Below are 22,377 nucleotides of genomic sequence, written 5' to 3' on the forward strand. Positions count from 1 at the left end.
TCATGATGAGTTCCTCTTAGTTGATGTTTCTCTCTCTTGAGGATTTCCAAGAGGATTCTTTGGGGAAAAAAAAAAAAACCTATGAATCTGGTCTCTGGAAAAAAAATCCACGAATTTGGTCTAAACTTTATTTTTATCTAGCATCTATAGTTAGAGTTCATATTTTAGTTATTTTTTTAAAAAAGCCTAATTGGAATGAGTTCTGCTAAAGAAGTGTGTTTTTTAGCCAAGAGATCAAAGATTGAGACCTGTAGCTCTCGATCCTGGGCTGCCCAGTGTGGTAGCCACTAGTCACAGATGGCTATTTTAATTTCAGTTTCAATTAATTAAAATTAAATAAGATAAAAAGTTTAGCTCCTTGGTTGCACTAGCCACATTTCGAGTGCTTAATAGCCACAAGTAGGCTGTGGCTACCGACTGGACATAGCAGATATAGAGCATCTCCATCTGCACAGAAGGCTCCGCTGAACAGCCCATGTCTGTCTAATCAGAGACCGTGAAAAGAAATAGACTACAAAAGCCCCAGTGGTCTCCTTAAAGCATCATTAGCTGTTTAACTCTTTGGAAATTTCATTGAAGCCCTTGGAACTCTCACTTGAAAAATATTTATTTAGGTATTTCGGAGGGTTCAAGAGGATTTCCCCATCTTGTTAACTGGCAAAAGCTTTACAGAAGTTACAAATGGCCAACATTTTGTCTAGTTTGCAACTTCCTAGGCTACCCAAAGGCAGTGTTTTTGGAGTGAAGTAACAGTAATCTATTTACTAAGATATGACTTAGACTGTGGTGTTAATGTTCCTCAGCATTCTATATATATATTCTGTAGTTGGCACTTATTTTGAAAAATCTGGCCATGAGTGATTGGCTCATTATTAGCAATGTAAATGAGATGTTATGAGAATTCAGTTACTGATTGTCTGCTCCCCCTCTCATGCTTTCAGAGCTTCCTAAGGCTTGCTCACCCACTGTAGCCTGGCCCTCAGCAGAGTCAGCTGATCATAGGTTCCCCATCCCTCCAAAGTAGCACATGCATCCACAGGCTCACTTCCAAATTTCTCATTAATCTTCTTGGTTTAATGCCATTGCTTATGACATTCTGTGAATCTTGTCTGTACATGACTGCACTCTAATTTTTTAACAGAATTTTTACTGCCAAAGTCGAATAGAAAGTTCTGTGTCACTTACACTTAGTAAATCATCACTTGCTCAGTTTACCCCAAATCCTCACATTAGGCCCCTGGAAAGGGGCTTCAGAGCAGTCTTCTTGGAATTAGCTATTTGCCCACTTGCCAAGAGAGAGAATAATTTTAATCAAGGTAGTAAACACATTAGGGAATTTCTTTTATTTTGCTTTTTAAAGTTAACGGGTTGTTATTATGTTTGAAAAATATTGATTGAAATTAAAATAGAGACTGTTTTCACTATTGAAGAGCCCTGCAGAGAATAGAGTAGACCCTATGGGTTGGGTCATTTCATATGCATGCTTATATTAAGTTTTGGAATTCACTACAGGTTATTTTTTTTTTTTCTTTTGTGAGGAAGATCAGCCCTGAGCTAACATCCATGCCAATCCTCCTCTTTTTGCTGAGGAAGACTGGCCCTGGGCTAACATCTGTGCATATCTTCCTCCACTTTATGTGGGACGCCACCAGAGCATGGCTTGACAAGTGGTGCGTCGGTGCGCGCCCGTGAACTGAACCCGGGCCACCAGCAGCGGAGCGTGCACACTTAACCGCTATGCCATGGGGCCCGCCCCACACTATAGGTTATTTTTTAGGATAGGTCCCACACAAAATCAAGGAGAAAGAAACATTCTCTTCCTAAGTACAAGAATAAAGAGCATGTTCCGCAAATAAAAGTCTGTTTTCTTACTAGTCCTCAAGAAACTAAGAATTGAATCCATTCTCACTAGAAAACAAAAATGGTGACGTTCATTTAATGTGAATTATGATTTGTTTATTTTCTAAGCCCAATAACTTATACCTGTAGTTTGATAAGAGACAGTGAAATATTCCTAAAAAGTAGTACAAAGTGAACATTATTGTAGAAGGAAAAAGAGTCATATGATTTAAAAAATAATTGCCAACACTCAAGTAAGCTGTATAGTCAAAAACAGCCAATGTGAGGCTTTTAGTGGCACTCTTAATCGAGTTAGAGCTAGAAAATCACGGTCATGATCGGTTTTTTGACTTTACATGGTGATAAATCAGATGGTGATTACTTTTTTAATTCAAGAATTTACCTTGGAGTAATATTATTTTGTACATTAAATGGTTGAGAATGTCCTCATAAAAATGTTTACATAATCCTTAAATGGATGAATGTACTTCTGTACATACCTGCATTCAAACCGTGCAGTGAACTAGTACAGAATTCATCCATGTGATGTGTTCTACGTTACTGTACGTCAGGTGAGAGCTCTCGGGACCTATAGGTGCCAACAATGATTTCTCCCCTCTAATCTAATTAGCTGTCTACATGACATCAGAAAGCCTTTGCTAAGAATAGTATAAATTTGTTCATTTTGACATAGTGATAAGCAAAAGTTTTCCTCAAGAGGTGTATGGAAATATATTTAACAACTGCCAGTGCTCCAGGGGATCTTAAAATTTTATTTTTTTTGTAAGTTCCTAGGTCTGCCCCAGAGTATATACTGTACTGAAGAGGGGTTCATTTCATGTCATGGGTTTACTTTAAATTCTCCCTCTGTTGTTGGAGACCTGCATTAGTTTTCCTCTTAATATGTTACACAAGAAGCACCATTGCTAAGTCAAAATGATAAATGTGTCCCTCAGTTTTTTTTAACCCCTGTTTCACCTGCCACTTCATCTGTGTTTACCCTCTTGTTTCAACACTTATGTTTAATTGTGACCTCAGATTTTAAACAGTTTAGATGTGTATGAGAAATACCCCATGCATTTTATATCTTTGAAAAATTTTCCCAGAACATTATGGGAATTATTTATAAATTTTTATCCCTGAATATGGAAATTTTGACTTGTGTATAAAAGTGATTTAATTTGTACACTTGCAGTGAAAAAAAGCACAACTCAAATTGTTTTGTCTGAACATGTCACAAATTCTATGTTGGATGTCATTTTTTGTTAGAACCAAAATTAGCTTTATTCAGCGTTATTTAATTTCAATGTAAAGCTAAAAAAGTGTTGTGAAAAAATATAATTTTTGTTTGTTTGTTTCGTTTGAACTTTCATTTTATTTTGTATTCAATGTGACTATGTGCCTTTAAAATGTTCTCCCTTCCATTCTGCCCTTGTATCTTTACAGTCATTGTATACAGCAGATTCTAGAAAGTGTAAATCATTGTCACCTAAATGGCATAGTTCACAGGGACCTGAAGGTCAGTATATGGAGTCCATAAATCTGAATCAAAGGAGTTTTTTTGTTTTTTTCTGGGGAAAGGGCAGAGGGTGGGTATTTAAAATGGTTCCTTTGCCTTTCCAAATTTTTCCCTAAAATGACTAAATGATGAAATGATAATGCATGATGCCTCTTTCAGTTTGCTCATCTACAGGCTAAATATACATCATAGCAAAAAGAGAAGGACAGTATTAAGAACACAACCTGTTAGGTTTCCAAGCAGGAACCCACCAGCGGCGGTTTGGGGGCAGGCTTTCCTGAAACGTCCAGCATTTGCCTGGCGATGAAGTCGGCCTGTGATGTATGTCCGCCTGTAGATCTAAACACCACTTCTGTTCTGAGACCATGGGTTGCTGCGGCAGAACGACTGGCTACGCATTGCTCCATTTGAGTCTGATGAACCCTCAGGCAAGAGATAATAATTGCCAGCTAAATTAAAGCGCAAGAAGTTAATGATTTATCAAAAATTCATTACGTGTCCTAATTTAACCTTAATGGTGCCTTGACTGCTAAGGTGGCAGCTTTGGAATGATACGAGAAAAGTGGGAGAGCAGAGGGAAACAGGGTTTTTGTGTGGGGTAGAGGTGGAGCACAGCCATAGAGATTATATCTGTGTTCCAATTCATTTCCTGTAGGAATTTATAACCAGGAAATGAGCTCCTGAATTAAAAGAAATATTTTTAAGGCGGATTTTTCTAGAACAAGTAGATCCTCATTTGGCTCACATCTGGCAAGATCCTGATTGTTCTGAGGTAGTAGTCACTCTACTTGAGCAATATGTTCACGTTCCTGAAGGTGGTAAAGTACGACCCCAGTTGTCTGCTGGTTGTGCACTTGGACCCAGTCTCTCTGAGGGTATACAGACAGTGAGTGTAAGCTTGGAACTAACACACGCCCCCTGGTGTTTGCATGCAGTCATTGCATTCAGCAGATCCTGGAGGCTGTGCTACACTGCCATCAGATGGGCGTAGTCCATCGGGACCTGAAGGTGAGTAATGCCCTTGGAGAAGATCAACCACCGCACAGTTCCTAATGACTGTTCAGCTGCAGTTATGCCCGTAAAGGCAAAAAATATGAGCAATACAGTTGTGTGGACTCATTCCAACACATTACGAAAACACATTCCCATCACCACAGTCTCTCTTACTTCATGTCTTCTCTGATACACACTTGAGACATAGAAATCCCATTTCGTCCAGGGAGAAATAATTTCATAACGTTAACAATAAATAGGTTGCTGTATTTCCTTCCTCCTAAGAACTGCTGTAGCAGTTAATGTGACTTTGAGTAGGACAGATGATCTCATCTTCAATCTAAACTTGTTCTGTGGACATATTATTTTATAGTCATACCATGTATACCTAATATTATGTAAACGGTTATCAAAATTATAAAGTGAATAGAGATAAAGTTATTAAGAAGATTTTTGGCCCAAATGATTGGTGCTAAAGAACGCCATTTTGGACTCTGAAATCTCTTTCCCTTAACATTAGTCCCAGGAATTCTGAGGACATTGAGGCTTCCTGGTTCTTTATTTATTTATATTCCTAGGGACCAAGATACTAGGGCCTTTTAAAACAGATGGAAAAGAAGTAAAGTAAATTTTATTATCAAATAATATTTATGCTATATATATATATATATAGACATACTAATGCTTTTAAGGCTTCACTCAGCTTCTGATACCATTGAGGATGAGAAACGTTTAGATCATTTAGAAATTAAATAGTTCAAAAGGAGACTACTCTTTTATTAATTTTCTGTCCCCTTCTCTCAGCATTCTAGTTTTACTTAGGGAATTTCAGAGAAATAGTGAAGGCTTAGAAATTTAAATGAAAGAAAACTACTGGGTGGGCAAAATAGCAAACGTGAGTGCTGTGTAGTTGTGATTCTTTGTTTGAAGTCTCAGTCTTTTCCAGACAATACAGTTATGTGTTGCTTAACAGCGGGGACACTTACTGAGAAATGCGTCATTAGGCAATTTTGTCACTGTGTGAACATCATAGAGGGTACTTACACAAATCTAGATGGGCAGCCGACTGCACACCTAGGCTACAAGGTACTAGTCTTATGGGACCACTGTCGTATGTGTGGTCCGTCGTTAACCGGAACATCTTTATGCGACGCTTGACTATATAAAGCTGGCAAAGGGTAAGTTAGAATGTCCTGAACTGTATGTTTTTGGGGGGAGGACCTAGGCTGGTTTCTCACTTGCAGACTTTCCAGTTATAATAAATTGTAAAACTATCATTTCCATTCTTTTAGTATGTTCTAGAAGAGTCTGTCTTTAAAGATCCACAGGGAGTTACATGAAGATGTGATTTGTAAGCAAAACACTGCCTTAATTTTCTGGAATCTTCCTTTGATTTCAGTTTGAGTCTGAGAGCTTTAAATGTCAAAAGCAAAGGTGTGGTTAATGGCATGTTCTTTGGGAGAGCCAAGATAAGACTGTGTGCATCTGTTAACACTTAACCAAATTTACCCATCAGGATAAAGCAAAAACAATATGTTCGTTTGAAAATTCCTATCTTTGGTGATCACCTCAAAAATTCCTCACAAACAGAGCCCCTTAGGTTATTCCCAGAGCTCACAGTACTACTTTCTTTTTTAAGTGAACATATAGGGACATGGACATTATTTGTGCTATTTTATAAAATATTCTATTTAATAAATTTATCATATGAAACATTTTATTCCATGTTATGTACTTAAAAATATACTCGAAAAGCCAAGGATAAAAAATGTGAATTCTTGTCCATGGCTTTTAAAATATATTTTGTGGGGTCATGATCTTGGACTTCTATAAGTGTCCAAAGTCAGCTGAGCCCTTCAAAGACTGGAACTTTAATCAGAAATGGTAGTGGGCCTAGAATATGGGCCGTGAAGTAAAACATATTTTCTGACATATGAGCTAAAGTCACTAATTGAAAACTCAGGCAGGTGATTTCTAGGGAGACTTACTACCGAAGACATAGGCTGCTCTGTCACCCATCAGATTCCTTTCAAGGGGGAAAAGTGTTTTTGCTTTCCATTCTTGTTCTGATTTTAGGAGAGGACAGAGATGAGCTTTTAATAGAGCTGTTTATAATTTCTATAGTTTTGTCTTAGTTTCTGTCAAATTGCTGACTTGAATAGACTTCAGCTGAGTCTAGTTCTCAGTGCTTGTGTCAGTAGGTCATTTCATACACATACTTAGAGAATCTAAAACTTGTGCATTGGAGGGACTTTATGCATGCCTTGAGTGTGCTAAATCCCTCGGTTTGTTTTGCGTGTTTTATATCCACTGTGTGTAGTCTATCTGATAAATAGACTACTTGTAATAGCATATTAAAATAAAGAAGTTCAACTGCTGAAATTTCTTATTATCGGACTTTAAACAAAATGTTGCCTTTATTTTTATCAGGCCATACATTTTTTTTCCATATCCTGATTCATATGTTAATTTGTTTACAATATGGATGTTTGATGTGCAGTTTAATTTGTCCATACCAGTGAGATAAAAACACAGGAAGTGTTATGTTTGTCATCCTTGTCACAGGGACCTATGAGCATATGAGGACTGTAAAAATGTCTGTAAGCCCCTCCTGGAACAATAGCTGTTTAACATGTTGTATTACTCTACAGTACCCAACATGAGACCTTAGACCTAGTAAATACTTGCATCATATTCCTTCAATTTAGGAATGCATGAAGTTCAACCAAAAGCACATTTGTAATATAAAAGGCAACAATGAATAAAGTAGACTAAGTATGTTAATTAATATTGAATAAAATAAAGATAAATATATCTTCAGCATAAAGATCACCATTTGAATATTTGAATAACTGCCACTCCTTGGGTTTCATTAGACAGTGGAATCCCCCAGGTGGAAAATGATCAGGACCTAGAGATGAGGCTGAGGCACAGCAGGCGTGGAGGGTGGCCCGGAAATAAACAATGGGAGCAGGTTCAGGGTGGTGGGGTACTAGCATCAGGAAAGCACGTCAGTCCGCAGCAGGCGGTGTCCAGTGGATGCATAGACCTCAGCCTTTTGTCTAAGGCGCCTCTCCAGTGTCAGGCCAATCGATGTAGATCCAAGGAGTATTAGGGAGATCTAGCAGTGGTGACACACTTACGGTACTACGGTTTGGGAATATGACTCTAGTCTTGGGGAGGATTTGGATTAAGGCAGGACCTTAATAAAAATGGCAAGAGCTGCCATTTGTCGAGTAGTTACCATATACCCTGCACTGTGTTATCACATGAATCTTCACAACACCTTCATGAGGAAGGCTCTATGAGTGTCCCCATGTGGCATAAGGGGAAATGGAGCAACCACGAGTGAAACGTATTCAAGGTCACTCCGACAGTAAGATATGACTTGTGCCCAAGCAGTTTGGTTCCAGGCTCTGCGTGCTTAATCACTACCACTTCTCAATTCAGCTAGTTGAATGAATTGAAAACCTTTACAGAGACCAAAGAATAGTTCAAAACAATGATGGGAAAATAATTTTACCAGCAACATTAAGAATTATTTGGGAAAGTGCTCCTAAATTTAGTGAATCATAAGATTAAAATAATCCTGCCTATGGATTTTTTAGAGCTATACAAATCTGTATCATTAGGAATAAAAGAATAAGGTATATTTAAGATACAACGTAGAGGAGTAGCGGGCAGGCAGCATAATTTGGCAGTAGACTGATGTATAAAGTAAAAATTTCCTGTTTAGGAAATCAGTAAGGTGGCATTGGCTGCAGCCTTTGGAAAACGACACAGAGAGAAGAATGAAATGCATTTGCCACATTTAATTGAGGCCACATCAAGGCAGTCAGTTTGGAGTGCTTAAAAATAGATTATCAAGGGGCGGGCCCCGTGGCTTAGCGGTTAAGTGCTCGCGCTCTGCTGCTGGCGGCCCGGGTTCGGATCCCGGGCGCGCACCGACACGCCACTTCTCCGGCTATGCTTAGGCCGCGTCCCACATACAGCAACTAGAAGGATGTGCAGCTGTGACATACAACTATCTACTGGGGCTTTGGGGGGAAAAAAATAAATAAATAAAATCTTTAAAAAAAAAAAAAATAGATTATCAAGGGGCGGGCCCCGTGGCTTAGCGGTTAAGAGCGAGCGCTCCGCTACTGGCGGCCCGGGTTCAGATTCCGGGCGCGCACTGATGCACCGATTCTCCGGCCATGCTGAGGCCGCGTCCCACATACAGCAACTAGAAGGATGTGCAACTATGGCATACAACTATCTATTGGGGCTTTGGGGGAAAAAAAAAGGAGGAGGATTGGCAATAGATGTTAGCTCAGAGCCGGTCTTCCTCAGCAAAAAGAGGATTAGCACGGATGTTAGCTCAGGGCTGATCTTCCTCAAAAAAAAAAAAAATAGATTATCAAGAGTGGAGTACTGTAACTCAGTGAGGGATATCTGTGAACTAATGATTGAAAATTCAGCTGTAAAAAGAGAAGAACCAGCATTCATCAAACATTTCTTGAGCACCTACTAAAGGCACTGTCTTAGTTGTGGGCGTATATTACAGAGCAAAACAAGAACAGACACTGTGTGCATAGAACCTACAGGCCACTGAGTTAAAGATCATTTAAAAATATGCGGAAAATGTGTCGGAGCTGTTCCTCACAGAAAGAAGGAAGTACATCAGACAAGTACTGCATCCAGAAAACTGTGAGGTCGAAAGGAGGTTGCAGTAACAAATGACAACTCTTGATGTCACAAGGAATAAAGGAATATCATATCAGAGGTGTTCTGTCATTTCAGAGCCTGGAGGATGCAGTTTCTATGAATCAGTTGTCAGAAGTCAATAGATTCAGTTATATAGCTGTGCATTTTCAAATAACTATATTGCACACAAGTTAGTAAGATTTCTTTCATTCAGAGTATATTGGAAGTGGCTACTGAATGACTTCATCAAGAGCAATCTGGAGAGGAGGCTTCTTGCATACAACTGAATCCTGTAACAGCAGATCAGCACCTGTGAATTGCCTCCACCGAGAATGCTGCATTTCTTATTAGCCTGCCTTCTGGAAAACAATGTTATTTCAGGGAAAAATCTTTAGATGGAGAGATATGAGATAGATAGAGAGACAGAGATTTTAATGAGGATACTAATTCTGGAGATTTGGAGGGATTTAAAGTCTATTTCATAGGAATAAAATTAAATTTATGACCAGAAAAGAATTAGTTTTCTGGGGGGAATATGACATGCATTCAGTCAATACTTGTTAACCATGGGTAGTAGATATATCAAATTGTCAATTCTTCATTTTGAGTAATTATAAAATCACAAATTCCGCTTTTCTCAGAATCATGTTTAGATGAAAGTTTGAAGAACTTACCATTTGTGTGAAAGTTTGTGTGATAAAGTTTAAAGAACTTTATCATTTGATAAAGAACTTATCAAGAAACAGGAATGGAATACAGTGTGATTCTGATGGACTTAGTCATATACACGTGGAGATAGAAACAGTACTTCCTACTCACAAACTTCAGCACGTGCGTCAGATGACAACGCCCCGTGCTAAGAACGTAAATGCAGACATCCGTTCCATGTAAAAACAAAAGCAAAAGTGACTTGTACCCTGTGCACAAAAGAACTCGACCATGTGCAGGAGTGAGTTTGATATTCAAGAGTTTTGATTCATGCAAAACTTCTTTTAGTTTATTTCTGGAAGCTTTGTTCACACCTTCTTTGGCAAAGAAAAAGTGACTGAAAACACACCAAAGCACAAAATGGTTAACTTCGTGTTGAAATACTAAGACTCTCCAATAGAGGAAAGAAATCTAAAGAGACAGTTTCACTTCTTAAAAGCTAACGTCGGACCAGCCTGGTGGCGCAGTGGTTAAGTGCGCACACCCCGCTTTGGTGGCCCAGGTTTCACAGGTTTGAATCTTGGGCGCAGACCAATGCACCGCTTGTCAGGGCACGCTGTGGCAGCGTCCCATATAAAGTAGAGGAAGATGGGCACGGATGTTAGCCCAGGACCAATCTTCCTCAGCAAAAAGAGGAGGATTGGCATCAGATGTTAGCTCAGGGCTAATCTCCCTCACAAAAAAATAAAAAAATAGAAAAAAATAAAAGCTAATGTCCAAGGGAATGTAAGAATCAAATAATATAAAATAATAAAATAGTAATTTGCTGTTTTTATAACATATATAAAGAAAAACATAAAACACGTGATTTCACCTCATTGTCTAGTTACCACTATCTAGCACAGATAAATCTGTGATATGACTGATGCTGAAGATGATCATCACCTTTGCTGACTCAGTTCCTTAATACAGATCACACTACTTTAGAAATCCTCAGGATGTATTTATGAGATTTGTGAGAAGCAAAATTAAAACTATGTCTCTTTCATAAGTTTTCCCTTTGTTTTATTTGGAAATGCATGGTAAATATTTTTGAGTACTTCAAATTCTTCGACAGAAATCTACTGAATGGACCACCTTTTGAAAATGAATCATTTTTATACCATCGAGGGGTTTCTTTAGTGTCACATCTTTAAAAGAAGGAATCAGGAAATCTGGCTGCAAAGGTGAAGTCCTTGCTTCACCTTTATGGACCTCCCTACCTCATTTAGAAACTGAGGGATTTGAGTTATTTTATCTCCCAAGCCTCTTCCAGTCCCAAAAGTGATTCCAGCAACTTGCCTAGGTCCTTTGAGATATTTGAACAGTTTCAAGAAAATCTCAAATCACAATGAAAGAAGTTGCCATTGTATCCGTATGGAAGTACAGAACAAAACTTGCAAACAGTTGCTGCTCATTACAGCTGATATGCTATAAATGGTTGTTGACACTAAGACCAGATGTCATGGAAAATCCTGCATCATTAGGAAGCTATGGGGTGGGGAAGGAACCTATGTGTGAGAATGTCAGTAGAATCTATTTAAAAACCAACCTAAAAAGTGACTTCGTTCTAAGAATTGAGAGATAATCTCAGTATGTAAAGATTAACATAATAGATTGCATTTAATTTAGGAATACAGAAATTCCTCATGTTATGAACATTCATTAGAAATATAGTCAATGTTCTGCACGTTGAAATGGCCAGCTGCACAGGAGTGTAATAGTTCTTCATTGATGTATATATTGTCCCTTCCAGAGGACAGCACTTCTGTGATAAAATCCAGTGGGATTTATAATTTCATATATGCTGTTACGAGATAGAAGTTATACTTATGTTCATTTGAGAGATGAAGGAACTAATTAATTAGCTTCAAGAGTCTATGAGTTGCCCAAGTCCACATAGTTAGTAACATCAGGTCCAGGACATAAACCCAGGTCTTCACCCTCTTTCTAGATCACCATGTTGCCCATTTCTTTCATAGGGTGCTGCCCCCATGATCAACCATAGCTGTACTGGAAGACCTGTGTTTCTGATCTCACCTTTCTCATTCGCTTTAGAAAATCAAAAGAGTGCAATAGTAGCAGATAAGAGTGTAGTGGAGATCCTTTTTAAGGAAGTAGCCACTGGTTAGCTGAAAGATTCTATTTCAGCTTTTGGGGAATATAACCACAAATTATCTTCTTTTCTCTATAAAAAGGAAGCATTCAGAATTTGAAGTAACCTACTTGCCAATGAACTTTTGTAGTACAATATATTTTTAAGTTGGAGGCTATATGAATGGTAGAATGTGATAACAGGATTATTCAAACTGATAAATTCCAAAGAGTTGTATGTGATATTTTTAATATTTCATTGAAGCTGGCCATTAGAAGCAATTTTGTGATGAAACATTTTATAAAGCAAATAATCCTTTAATAAAGTCAATAATCATCCTAATTTTTCTGTTTGCATTCCATAATTCTGTACTTTAGGCTTGCCTAAAAGATATACATAAACATGAAGCCATTTCAGTGCTATTGATTTTTAAATTTATACAATAACCTTGAACTAACCCTGCCTTTTCCTGAGCATAACTGCAGCTGAACAGTCTTCATGGGTAAAAGGTGAAACACTAGTCCAGACGGGCTTATTATTTTCCTGGATGACTCACAAGGCCCTCCAGAGAGGTCTTCTAGGTTGTCTCTAGGTGTGAATATTTGCTCTAGTCATTCAGAGGCCATGCATGATAAAGTTCTAAGGTGTTCCATTTCTTCTGAATTGGCAGATACTTGGTGTTTAAGGGCATAATGCACACAGCACTGCCCAGAAGCTTTTTGATTTAGTGATAAGAATAAAAGCATATTAAATTTTTTGTTTTTTCACTGATGACACTGATACTTGCTCAACAAACTTTCAATAGCACTTGATTTAAAAAGGCCTAAAATGATTATGATTTCCAAAGTGATTGGAACTCTTCCCTTGAATGAGTCTGTGGTTGACACATTAGGACAGAGGTGTATTAGCAGAGGTCTCTCACATCTCAATGCTTTTGAATGTGAAGTTACAAGGAAATAAACTATTGCTTACAGTGTGATGTGGTTTTTCCAAGTTATTTGGAAATTATTAATTTCTTCTTGATTAAATTAGAAAATGCATGTATGTAGTGGACCATAAACTTTAGTTCTGAAAGTAAAATGTCAAATATGAATAATGTAACATGGTTAGATACTGTAGTGTATTGACAGACAACCAGAGTTCCAAGTAATCGCGAATGTTAGGTTTTACTAAAAGTTATTTCAGCATGGAGATCTTTCATATTCTTGAGACATCTTCATCCCAACATCCAAATTAAATTATCATGTATTTAGTGTTGAGGTAATTCAAACACTGTCAGCCCTAAAACATTACAGAGATTTCCTTACAGTTACCAATTGTCCTAACAGTGACGAATCTGATGGCAGTGGGCAGCAATAGCCTGAAGAAGTCTGGTACTTGATGAAAACTTACTTGCCTACACTCTTATTTCTGGGAGACTTAACCTAATTTCTTCTAAGTTCTGGTTATGAGTCTTTGCTAATTTGCATGGCTGGCTTAATTAATCAGTTAAATATTGGTTTAGGCTGTGTTTACACAAGGTCAAAACCACCAACAGACTCAACTAATTCAGTAAGAAAAAAAAGTAGCCAATCTCATGAAAAAATATGAAATTCATTGTTTGTCAACATATAACCAAAATCAATTTGATTGACTGAATTTTTAAAATTTTCAATCGTTTTGGCACTTGTAAAGTCCATTGTTTCCCAACTTTTTTCAGTCTGAGACACACCTCTAAATTTGCTGGGTCTTATCCCAAGGTAAAAAGATGTTGAACCACTCTTTAATGTATGTACAGCAGTCCAGCTATGTGTTCATCCAGATACCAGGGAATGAATGGACTTCACTGGATGTGTTAATCAGCCTCGTTTTCCTGACCATCTTCTTTCATTTTTTAGAATCCACACAGGCAGTCAGGGGAAATTCAAGACTTTGCCATGGTGCTTATTTTCAAAGTACCAATGTGTCTCGATTCTCTAGTTGGGAAACAGTGGTGTGGACACAGCCTTATTCCAAGACTGAGTTATCAGTCCTTGAGTGATGGTAAATACCCAAGAAAATAAAAATGTATCTTTCTTACAGTATTCCAAGATGTGAAAATAAATATATAAGTAATGCTTTGAATCACACTTTGAAGACGTAAATTATGTTTTAAAAAACTGGCTTATAAAGAAAAAAAGCTAACTATAACATTTGGCAAATAGTAGTACACTCTTTCTGCCTTTAAGAATAAACAGATTCTTAAAGACAGCAATTTTAATGCATAATTCAGAATAAGACTACAAAATTTGTACAGAAATTGTTTGGAAACATTGAAGAATCAAAATCACTACATTCGGGTCCAAACTCTTGAAGTCAGCTAGGATTTAATTTGCAACGTTTCATTTGCCAAATGTCTGTAGATTGGTCCAACTCTTGTTATCTTTTTGCCAAGTTTCCTTCTGCTGAAAATGTCTATGCTCTGTTAGGCTTCTAAGTCAACGTCCATGGCCAAGTCTGGACCTCAAGTGGCCCTTGGAAACATGTGAGCAGGTCAAGACAGGTGCTTCCATTCATTTGATCTCTCCTCAAGTGTGTTCTCTCTTTTGCCCAGTAGCTGTCTAGTACATTTATGCATCTGTCTGAAGCCTGCACACATGATAATTTTTAATCATTTTCTAACCATATTTTCCCTGAGATTTAGGAATGACAGTCTCCTGGAGAGAGAACAATGCATGACTTGTTTCCCCCCCAATCTTATAAAATGTTAGTTTTGAATAGTCATTAAAATAGGTTCTCACTTCAGTCTCTTTTTTTTTTCTTTCTAAATAAAGCCTGAGAATTTGCTTTTAGCTAGCAAATCCAAGGGAGCAGCTGTGAAACTGGCCGACTTTGGCTTAGCCATAGAAGTTCAAGGCGACCAGCAGGCGTGGTTTGGTGAGTAGGGCCTGTCTTTCCTTTCTGCTGCTCCAACTCTTCTGGCTCCAGTCACATCCCACTTCCTAAACAAAATAAAATGGGAATGTTCCTAACAACCATTTGACTCATTTTAAGATATTGGACCTTCGAAAGCGCTTGATTTTACTGCCATTAAGGGGCATATAATCTAGAAATGATTTAAGGGAAAATATTAATGGAGAGCAATAACACATAGACTTTTTTCTGAAAGGATGGGTGAGACAATGGATCCTGTACTCAGACTTAATAGGAGGGTTGCAGTATTCAAAGAGTACTTTTTATTTAAGAAAAAATTGATTGTTCACATACAACCTTATTTGATGCCAAAAACTGGTATGTAAATAGTAGATATTCAGGAAATACAGAATATTTCACGTATTTCATGATTAACAAATTAAAGTTTTAAAAAATATATAGTATGTCACAATATACTATACATATCTATACACATATGTCTACAGTCATGCACCACATAACAATGTTTTGGTCAACGATGGACCGCATATACGACGGTGGTCCCATAGGATTAATACCATACAGCCTAAGTGTGTAGTAGGCTACACCATCTAGGTTTATATAAGTGCACTCTATGATGTTTGCAGAATGACAGAATCGCCTGATGCCTTTCTCAGAATGTATCCTCGTGGTTAAGTGACGCAGGACTGTATGTATATATGTGTTTGTGTGTTTCATCTTATCTTCTTTTTCTCCAAACTGCCAATTTCGTCTCTAAAATTTTGATAATTTTGAAATTTCTCTATGGTGAAATTTCTATTTCTTTAAAATTAAGGGAGAAATTAACCTAAATAAATTTAGAGTACTTTTAACAAGGCTAATGCATTATTTCAATATTTAACCTGTTAAATTATTTTATCCACTGATTTTCTTATGCCTCTCTTTCTGACATTTCCCAGTATTAACCCATTTTTCATGTAATGTCATAGAATATAACCTCTTCCAAAACCTCAGTCTCACTTCTTTGCTGACTTTCAGTGTATTGTGGTTAATGTTTTAAAATTATAATTTAATTATAACTAAATCACTTCTAATTGATTTTCCTCTGGACAGCAACAACAAACAGAAAGAGAACTCAAAAACTGCTTCTTTTGTTTTATACGTGAACCCTTCTCTGTGTCCCTAGACATACACACCTCCGAAGATGTACACAGGGCTCCTGGGATTCACCGTCTCTCTAACCCGCCCCAGCTGGTTAACGGGGGTGGGTGGCGTGGCAGCCTTCCCCCGTCACCTCTGCCAGCAGCCTGATGTAGGGCTTCATGTTCTGCTGCCTGTCCTGTCTCCGTAGTACCTGACTGGTACCCTTGTCTGCAACCCCTCCTAGGTTTAATACTGCCTTTTAAAGTCTCTCCTTACCCACCGGATGAATTTAATAATTCCAGACTTGGCATTTGGTTTGTCATATTTTGACATATGTTAACTGCAAACTGAAAGAAGGTAGGACCTAGTTCTGTAAATTTGAGACTCAAAGACATCTTTGTATCCTGGGTAAGAAGATGGTTGACACAGATAAAGAATATACAGTAACAGGAGTTAGGGTCCAACAGGAAGTGGCAGGGCTATCACAGAGAGGGCCAGAGCAAGTTACGGGAAGTACATTAATTAAACAGGAGGTCCCGACCCTCGAGATGCTCACACCTCCGTATCAACAACTACTTCCCACGCAGTGTGGGAGCACCTTAACAGAGGCCTGCCTGAGGGGCTCAGGAGCGCAGTAGGGGAAATAGGAAATTCTGCCTCTTCGGAAAGCTTCAGTGATTGGAGTAATGCTTCTACCTCCCTACTGGGTGAATGAGCATTTGTTCCGTGGCGGGCAAGGAGATAAAGGCGTTGCGGACAGAGGAATCAGCACGTGCAAAATCTCAGAGGCATGAAATTGTTTTTTCAATTGCAAGAATAACAAGAAGTTTGATATAGCTGAAGTATAAAGTATACTGGGATGAGCAATAGTTAATGAGGAGGAAAGGATTTTATGTCCTTTTGAAGGGTTTGGCTTTTATCTTAGAAGTTGCAGGGATCTGGTGAAAAATTTTAAGTACAGAGGAACGTAATTAGGTTTATGTTACATAATAATGATTTTGGTAGCAATGTGGAGGATGGCTTAGGGTAGTTACCCTGAAGGCAATGAACCAGTTAGACTAATGCAGTAGTTCAAATTATGAATGAAGACAGCTTGAACTAAGGAATATCTAGGAGTAGGCAAGTTCTAGATAACACGCAGAGCGGACAGGGTCTCGAACTCTCAGGGAATCTGCCTAGAGGACATCAAAGCCCCAGAGGTTGGGTTCAAAGACAGGACTCGAGTCCTGTCCAGAGCAAAGCAGGACCCCACTTCATGAATCTTAGGGTATGAGACAGGATATCAAAATAGGGACTTTGGCTCAAGTGTGTAATTGCCAGAGCTGAGTACAAGATGATGATTGGACATCAGCAATGACCAGAAGCCTTGTTATGCAAGCTGAGGCTCAGAATTAACATCTGTACCTTGGCTTGATGCTCACAGGTGTTGGGGTTGAGCTCCTTAAATCTCCCCTATTTTAAGCTCCGGATTTTATCTCCTCTGCTAGATCAGAAGCTGTTTGAGGGCCAGGACCGTGTGTGGTGGAAAAAAATTCTGCTTTTTGAGGTAGAATACCGGAGCTCCTGTCCTGGCTCTGATTCTTACAGCTGTATGACACGGGGAAGTCCCTTTAACTCGATGAGGTCAGCGTCGTCTTTGTAAGTGGAGATAGTAAGCACTCTTGGACAGGGCTGTTATGAAACTAAATGAAGTCGTCCATGGGACCCTGCCTGGGCTGTGGAAGCTGTTCAGTAAGTTTTCAGAACCATCTTGGTGTGAAACACGAGGTCACAGTTCTTTGCCTACACAGTGAAAGCTGTCAAGTGAGCCAGTGAGTGGAAGACTGAATGTCAGGTTAGCGGAAGCAATAGCATCCAAATAAGAGCACACAGATTTTCAAATTGTGATAATTCATTTCTAAAAGCAAGCTGGTCCCAGAGAAGCAATGACAGGGAAGAAAATTCCCATTTCTGCTTCAGTACTGTGCTATCAACAGTTAAGTTCTTACTAAGGTACCTATTAGGATAATGACTTTTAAGAGGTGCATTTTAAATTTTAAGAAAATTCAGCATTTCAAAAGTGTAGAAGAACACAATTTCTAAGCTTAAGAGAATATACGTTTCCTTTTTTTTCCTTTAGCTTATTTAAAAAAATTTTTTTAGCTCATTCTACGCAAGTCCAAGTGAATCCTCACAGTAATCTAACTGAGGGAAAGGAGGTGTGTGGTATACTGCATTTCTTTTGGGGGTCAGGTTTCAGGAGTAAAGGCATGTTTTAGTTTGAATGACTTTTTTGATATTTATTCAGTATTATCTGGCATCATAGTCTCATATATTTGACTCGTTAATTTTATCTTTTAAAATGTAAATAACAAGCCCGGCCCCTTGGCATAGTGGTTAAGTTTGCACATTCTGATTGGGCAGCGCAGGTTCACGGGTTCGGATCCCAGGCGCAGACCTACACCACTGGTCAGCCATGCTGTGGCGGCAGCCCACATATAAAGTAGAGGAAGTTGGCACAGATGTTAGCTCAGGGCTAATCTTCCTCAAGTAAAAATGAGGAAGATTGGCAACAGATGTTGGCTCAGGGCTGCTCTTCCTCAGCAAAAAAATGTAACATCAATGTTGAGGGGGGAGCCTTTTTATTTTAATAAGAAAAGAGCAGAGCTGTTTCTTCCTTATGTGTAATGCCAGAGTTTCAGGATTTTGTATAATTTTATGTTAATAAATATAAGAGGTAGACTACAAATAAGAAAAATAAAACCATACAAGGCATTATAGAAGCTGTTTATTGTGTTTGATTTTTTTTCATTCTCATTTTCAAGTCTAAATGTTTGTTTTTCCCAGGTTCACTTCTTCTGTCCTCCTAGCCCTGATCTATTTGAATACTAGCCCAAAATGCTCAAAGTAACACCCCATGTCACTACACTTGCTAAATGGCTGGAAAATTTACCAAAGAGAGATATCCAAATGTGACTTGTTTCTCCTGTGGGACTGGAAATGCTATTTGGAATAAATTTCTAGTTTTTATTGTTGGTAGGAAAAAAGGATAACTACCACAATCTTGCTTCCTGGAAGAATTATTTTACTTTGGTAAAATAATTTTACTTTGGTTGCTGTTATGTCTCTTTTTTAAAATATTAAGGTTTTATAATGGCAATATGTTGCAATGGATACATTTCCAACAGTAAGTAATTCTGTTTTTTCTTTGTTTGATCTGTTCTGATATTCCTGTTGGTTTTTCAGAGTGAGAAACATACATGTCTCTAAAGAAGGCAGGCTCTTATTAGTTTCCCTGTTGATACAAAAATCTTGTTTATTTATCATGATATATGCTGAATTTAGTCTCCTGCACAAGAAGGCCATATCTGTTTTCCCCTCAGTGTTTCTGAGTTCGCGAGAACACGTTGTACAGTACATGGTTTCTTGACGTTCGTGCATTTAGATGTATGCTTCACTGTCTTAGGAGTAAGGACCCCACTGACTACTCAAATGAGAGTTGTACTCGGTAAGAATGAATGTGATAGGGTTCTCCTAGCATTTTAGTCTCCAGGAGAAGTTTTTTAATAATTTACATTTAAAATTATCTTTTTATTTCTTACTCACATAGTGACTTACTTCCCTATCTTTTCTACCTAGATTAAATATCATTAACATTTCCTGCTCTAGGCCGTGTATTCTGCTAAGTTATTAAGACATACATTAACATTTACTAATTCTAGCTAGGAGAGTACAGATTGTATATAAATAAAGGGTGGTCGAAATTCAGAGCAAGATAGGACCACAGAGAACTGTAGTTAGCTAAGGAGATCTTTAAGATGAAAATAATTTAGGGTCCGGCCCCGTGGCGCAAGCGGTTAAGTGCGCACGCTCTGGTGTGGTGGCCTGGAGTTTGCGTGTTTGGATCCCAGGTGCGCACCGACACACTGCTTGTCAAGCCATGCTGTGGCGGCGTCCCATATAAAGTAGAGGAAGATGGGGACAGCTGTTAGTCCAGGGCCAATCTTCCTCAGCAAAAAAAGAGGAGGATTGGCATCGGATGTTAGCTCAGGGCTGATCTTCCTCACAAAAAAAAAAAGAAAGAAAATAATTTAGAGCAACCCTCTATTAGAGAGAAGATTAAAAAATTGAGGGTTCAAGGAACAGAAGAAGTAATATCCAGGGTGGGAATGAGAAGTCTGTTTTCAAGAGACCCTAAAGACATTAATCAGGTCAAGTACTCAGAAACAGAAAGAAATCATGTTGGATGAATGAACGGGAACCAGATGATAAAGGGTCTTAAAGTGCCCACTAGGACCTTGGTCTTTAATCTTGACTTTGGCATTGGTTTCTCATTGGATTCCCTTTGTGTCTCAACTTGGGAGGAGCTGGAAAGGGAGGATTGGAATGAGAGAGAAAGAGCAGGTATGGCATATACCAGAAGCACCGGGAAGCTCTTTAAAACTATTGTGCCCATCCCTACCTTGGAATTAGCTGACTCCACACTGCTCCTTCAGGCAACCCTCAGACTTTAGGCAGTGGAACCACCATGGTTGCTCAGTAATTCTTTCACCTCACAACTAGCAAGCAAACATTTCTTTCGAGTAAAGTTTGAGGTAGAGGTGGATCCCCTTTGGTCCATGTAAAGCTTAAACTGCAACAGACAGGTCTTTTCTTGGAGTCCCTTCTCATTGTCCTCCCCTTCTTCCTCCAAAACAAAGGAAAGGAGAAGTAATGAAAGGAGGGGAGGGAAGAAGGTGAAATCCAAAATCCTTGCCTCATTTTCTAGTGTAGTTTTGTTCAGAGAAGTAACCATGCTATTATACATATGCTTGTCTTTATACCTCTTAACACCTTGCTTGTACTTATTAATAAGTATAAATCTGTCATGAAGATGGGAGGGAAAGCTCCTTTCTTGGGCATTTTGCATCCCAGTAAATATATAATGTGCTTCATCAGTGATTTGTGGTCAGAAGAATTCTGGATTACATATCCTTTTAAAGAAATTTTTCCAGTTTTTATGTGTGCCTTTAAAGAAAACTTCCAAATGAGAATAGTTATTTTTGGTATTTTTTTAAAGTAAGTATTTTTATTTAAAAACTATTATTTTCAGAAATAAGAAGAAATATTTTACTCGAGAGTCTAGCTATAAATTGATTGCTATTTAAGTGTGCCTTATTAGATTCTACACTGATTTATATAATAGGAAGCTTTCTTTTACCATCCAGTTTCTCTTACCACATCTCTCTCTTAAAAGTCTAGTTGGTGCTTGTTCAATAGTGATTCATCTGAATATTCCTGAGTCTTCTCTTCAGTTGCCAGTTATAAGTACACACTGATTATTTGTTAGTACACAGTGAGTTCTTTGATATCCTAGTGCATTCTTCAGTTACTCTCTGCCCCATCCCCTACCCCCCATAGACTACCTCACTTTCAAAATATTTACTGGAAATTTGCTTTAAATTTGTCCTTGGGATCTATGTTTTGGATCCTTCTATTTAAAGGTGAATGCTTCTCATAGGAAAGTTGTGTAGGTATCATGATAACTATTATCTTTTGCAAGATGCTAACCCTATCCAATTTTCTCCTTATTTCTTTTCAGGTATAGGGGAGGAGCGACTTTTCCTCCCCTTTCTTAGGTCTGTGCCTGGGGCCTGCAAGTTGAACTGACAAAAGACAGATTAACAGGAGAAAAGCATATAAATTTTATTTGATGTTAATATTTTAGTTTTACATGCACACAGAGGCCTTCCTTGTAAAGAAGACCTATAGAAAGACTAGACACAGAGGCTTATATCCCATTTTAACTAAGAATGATAAATTGTGGAGATATGACAAGACGAAGGAAAAGAGGGTTTGGACTTGTATTAAATTGTGGGGAAGTAACCAGGAAATGTGGGGGTGATACTGATGGAAGATCAGAGTTATATAGTAAGGTTTGTTTGTTGGTATAGATTCATCTTGGCACCAACTCCCCATCTCTGGTGATAAGAATGTTCTCCTCTTCCTGATGCAGGGAGGGTGCCTTTCTTGCAAGAAATTTATGTCCTACTTTTAGGTAGAAAGGCGGAGATTAAAGAGCCCTTCCTGCATCTGCTGTTTCTCCACTGCCTTTCACTCAAAATAATCAGTGTGCCACAGTGGCGTGTTTTGGGGCAGCGTGATCTGATCCCTTTCACAGGTTTAGTTTTAACTCCCACATGAGCGAGTGAGAATAAGAACTGATAACCAAGTGGACTTCAGTATACACACTGACTATGTAGTACAATAGATTGGCCTTCAGATCTGGAGAAAAGATATATTTTTTCCTCATAAGCTACAAAGCGGGACAGATTAGTGTTAATGCCCATCTATAGTATTTTAGCACTCAGAGAGCCTTGTTTTACTTTGACAAACATATCATCAGATAAAAAGTTTCAAAAATGTTTTTTTCCTTAGCTTCCTATTTCGTATTGGTTTTGTCAAGTCAACTCTGACTCATTAACATCTGTTCTCCCTAGGTTTTGCTGGCACACCTGGATACCTTTCTCCAGAAGTTTTACGTAAAGATCCTTATGGAAAGCCGGTGGATATGTGGGCATGTGGT

The 22,377-nt window shown here is 38.3% G+C and overlaps 1 protein-coding gene across 8 annotated transcripts in view; it reads left to right on the forward strand.

Annotated features, from left to right (window-relative positions):
• CAMK2D (calcium/calmodulin dependent protein kinase II delta) overlaps window positions 1-22,377 on the forward strand; it is a 296,028-nt gene that overhangs the window by 207,854 nt on the left and 65,797 nt on the right. For 5 of the 8 annotated variants that reach the window (XM_004426556.3, XM_014784565.2, XM_087437701.1 and 2 more), the window contains exons 6-8: window positions 3,286-3,358; window positions 14,612-14,714; window positions 22,292-22,375. In XM_004426556.3, the coding sequence (XP_004426613.1) occupies window positions 3,286-3,358; window positions 14,612-14,714; window positions 22,292-22,375 (260 nt within the window). Of the gene's footprint in view, window positions 1-3,285; window positions 3,359-4,293; window positions 4,367-14,611; window positions 14,715-22,291; window positions 22,376-22,377 lie in introns of those variants that run through there. The other 3 variants (XM_087437702.1, XM_087437704.1, XM_087437703.1) reach the window with 3 other exon arrangements.

This window comes from Ceratotherium simum, chromosome 12 (genome assembly GCF_057802395.1).
Source record: "Ceratotherium simum simum isolate JZ-2026a chromosome 12, ASM5780239v1, whole genome shotgun sequence".
NCBI lineage: Eukaryota > Metazoa > Chordata > Mammalia > Perissodactyla > Rhinocerotidae > Ceratotherium > Ceratotherium simum.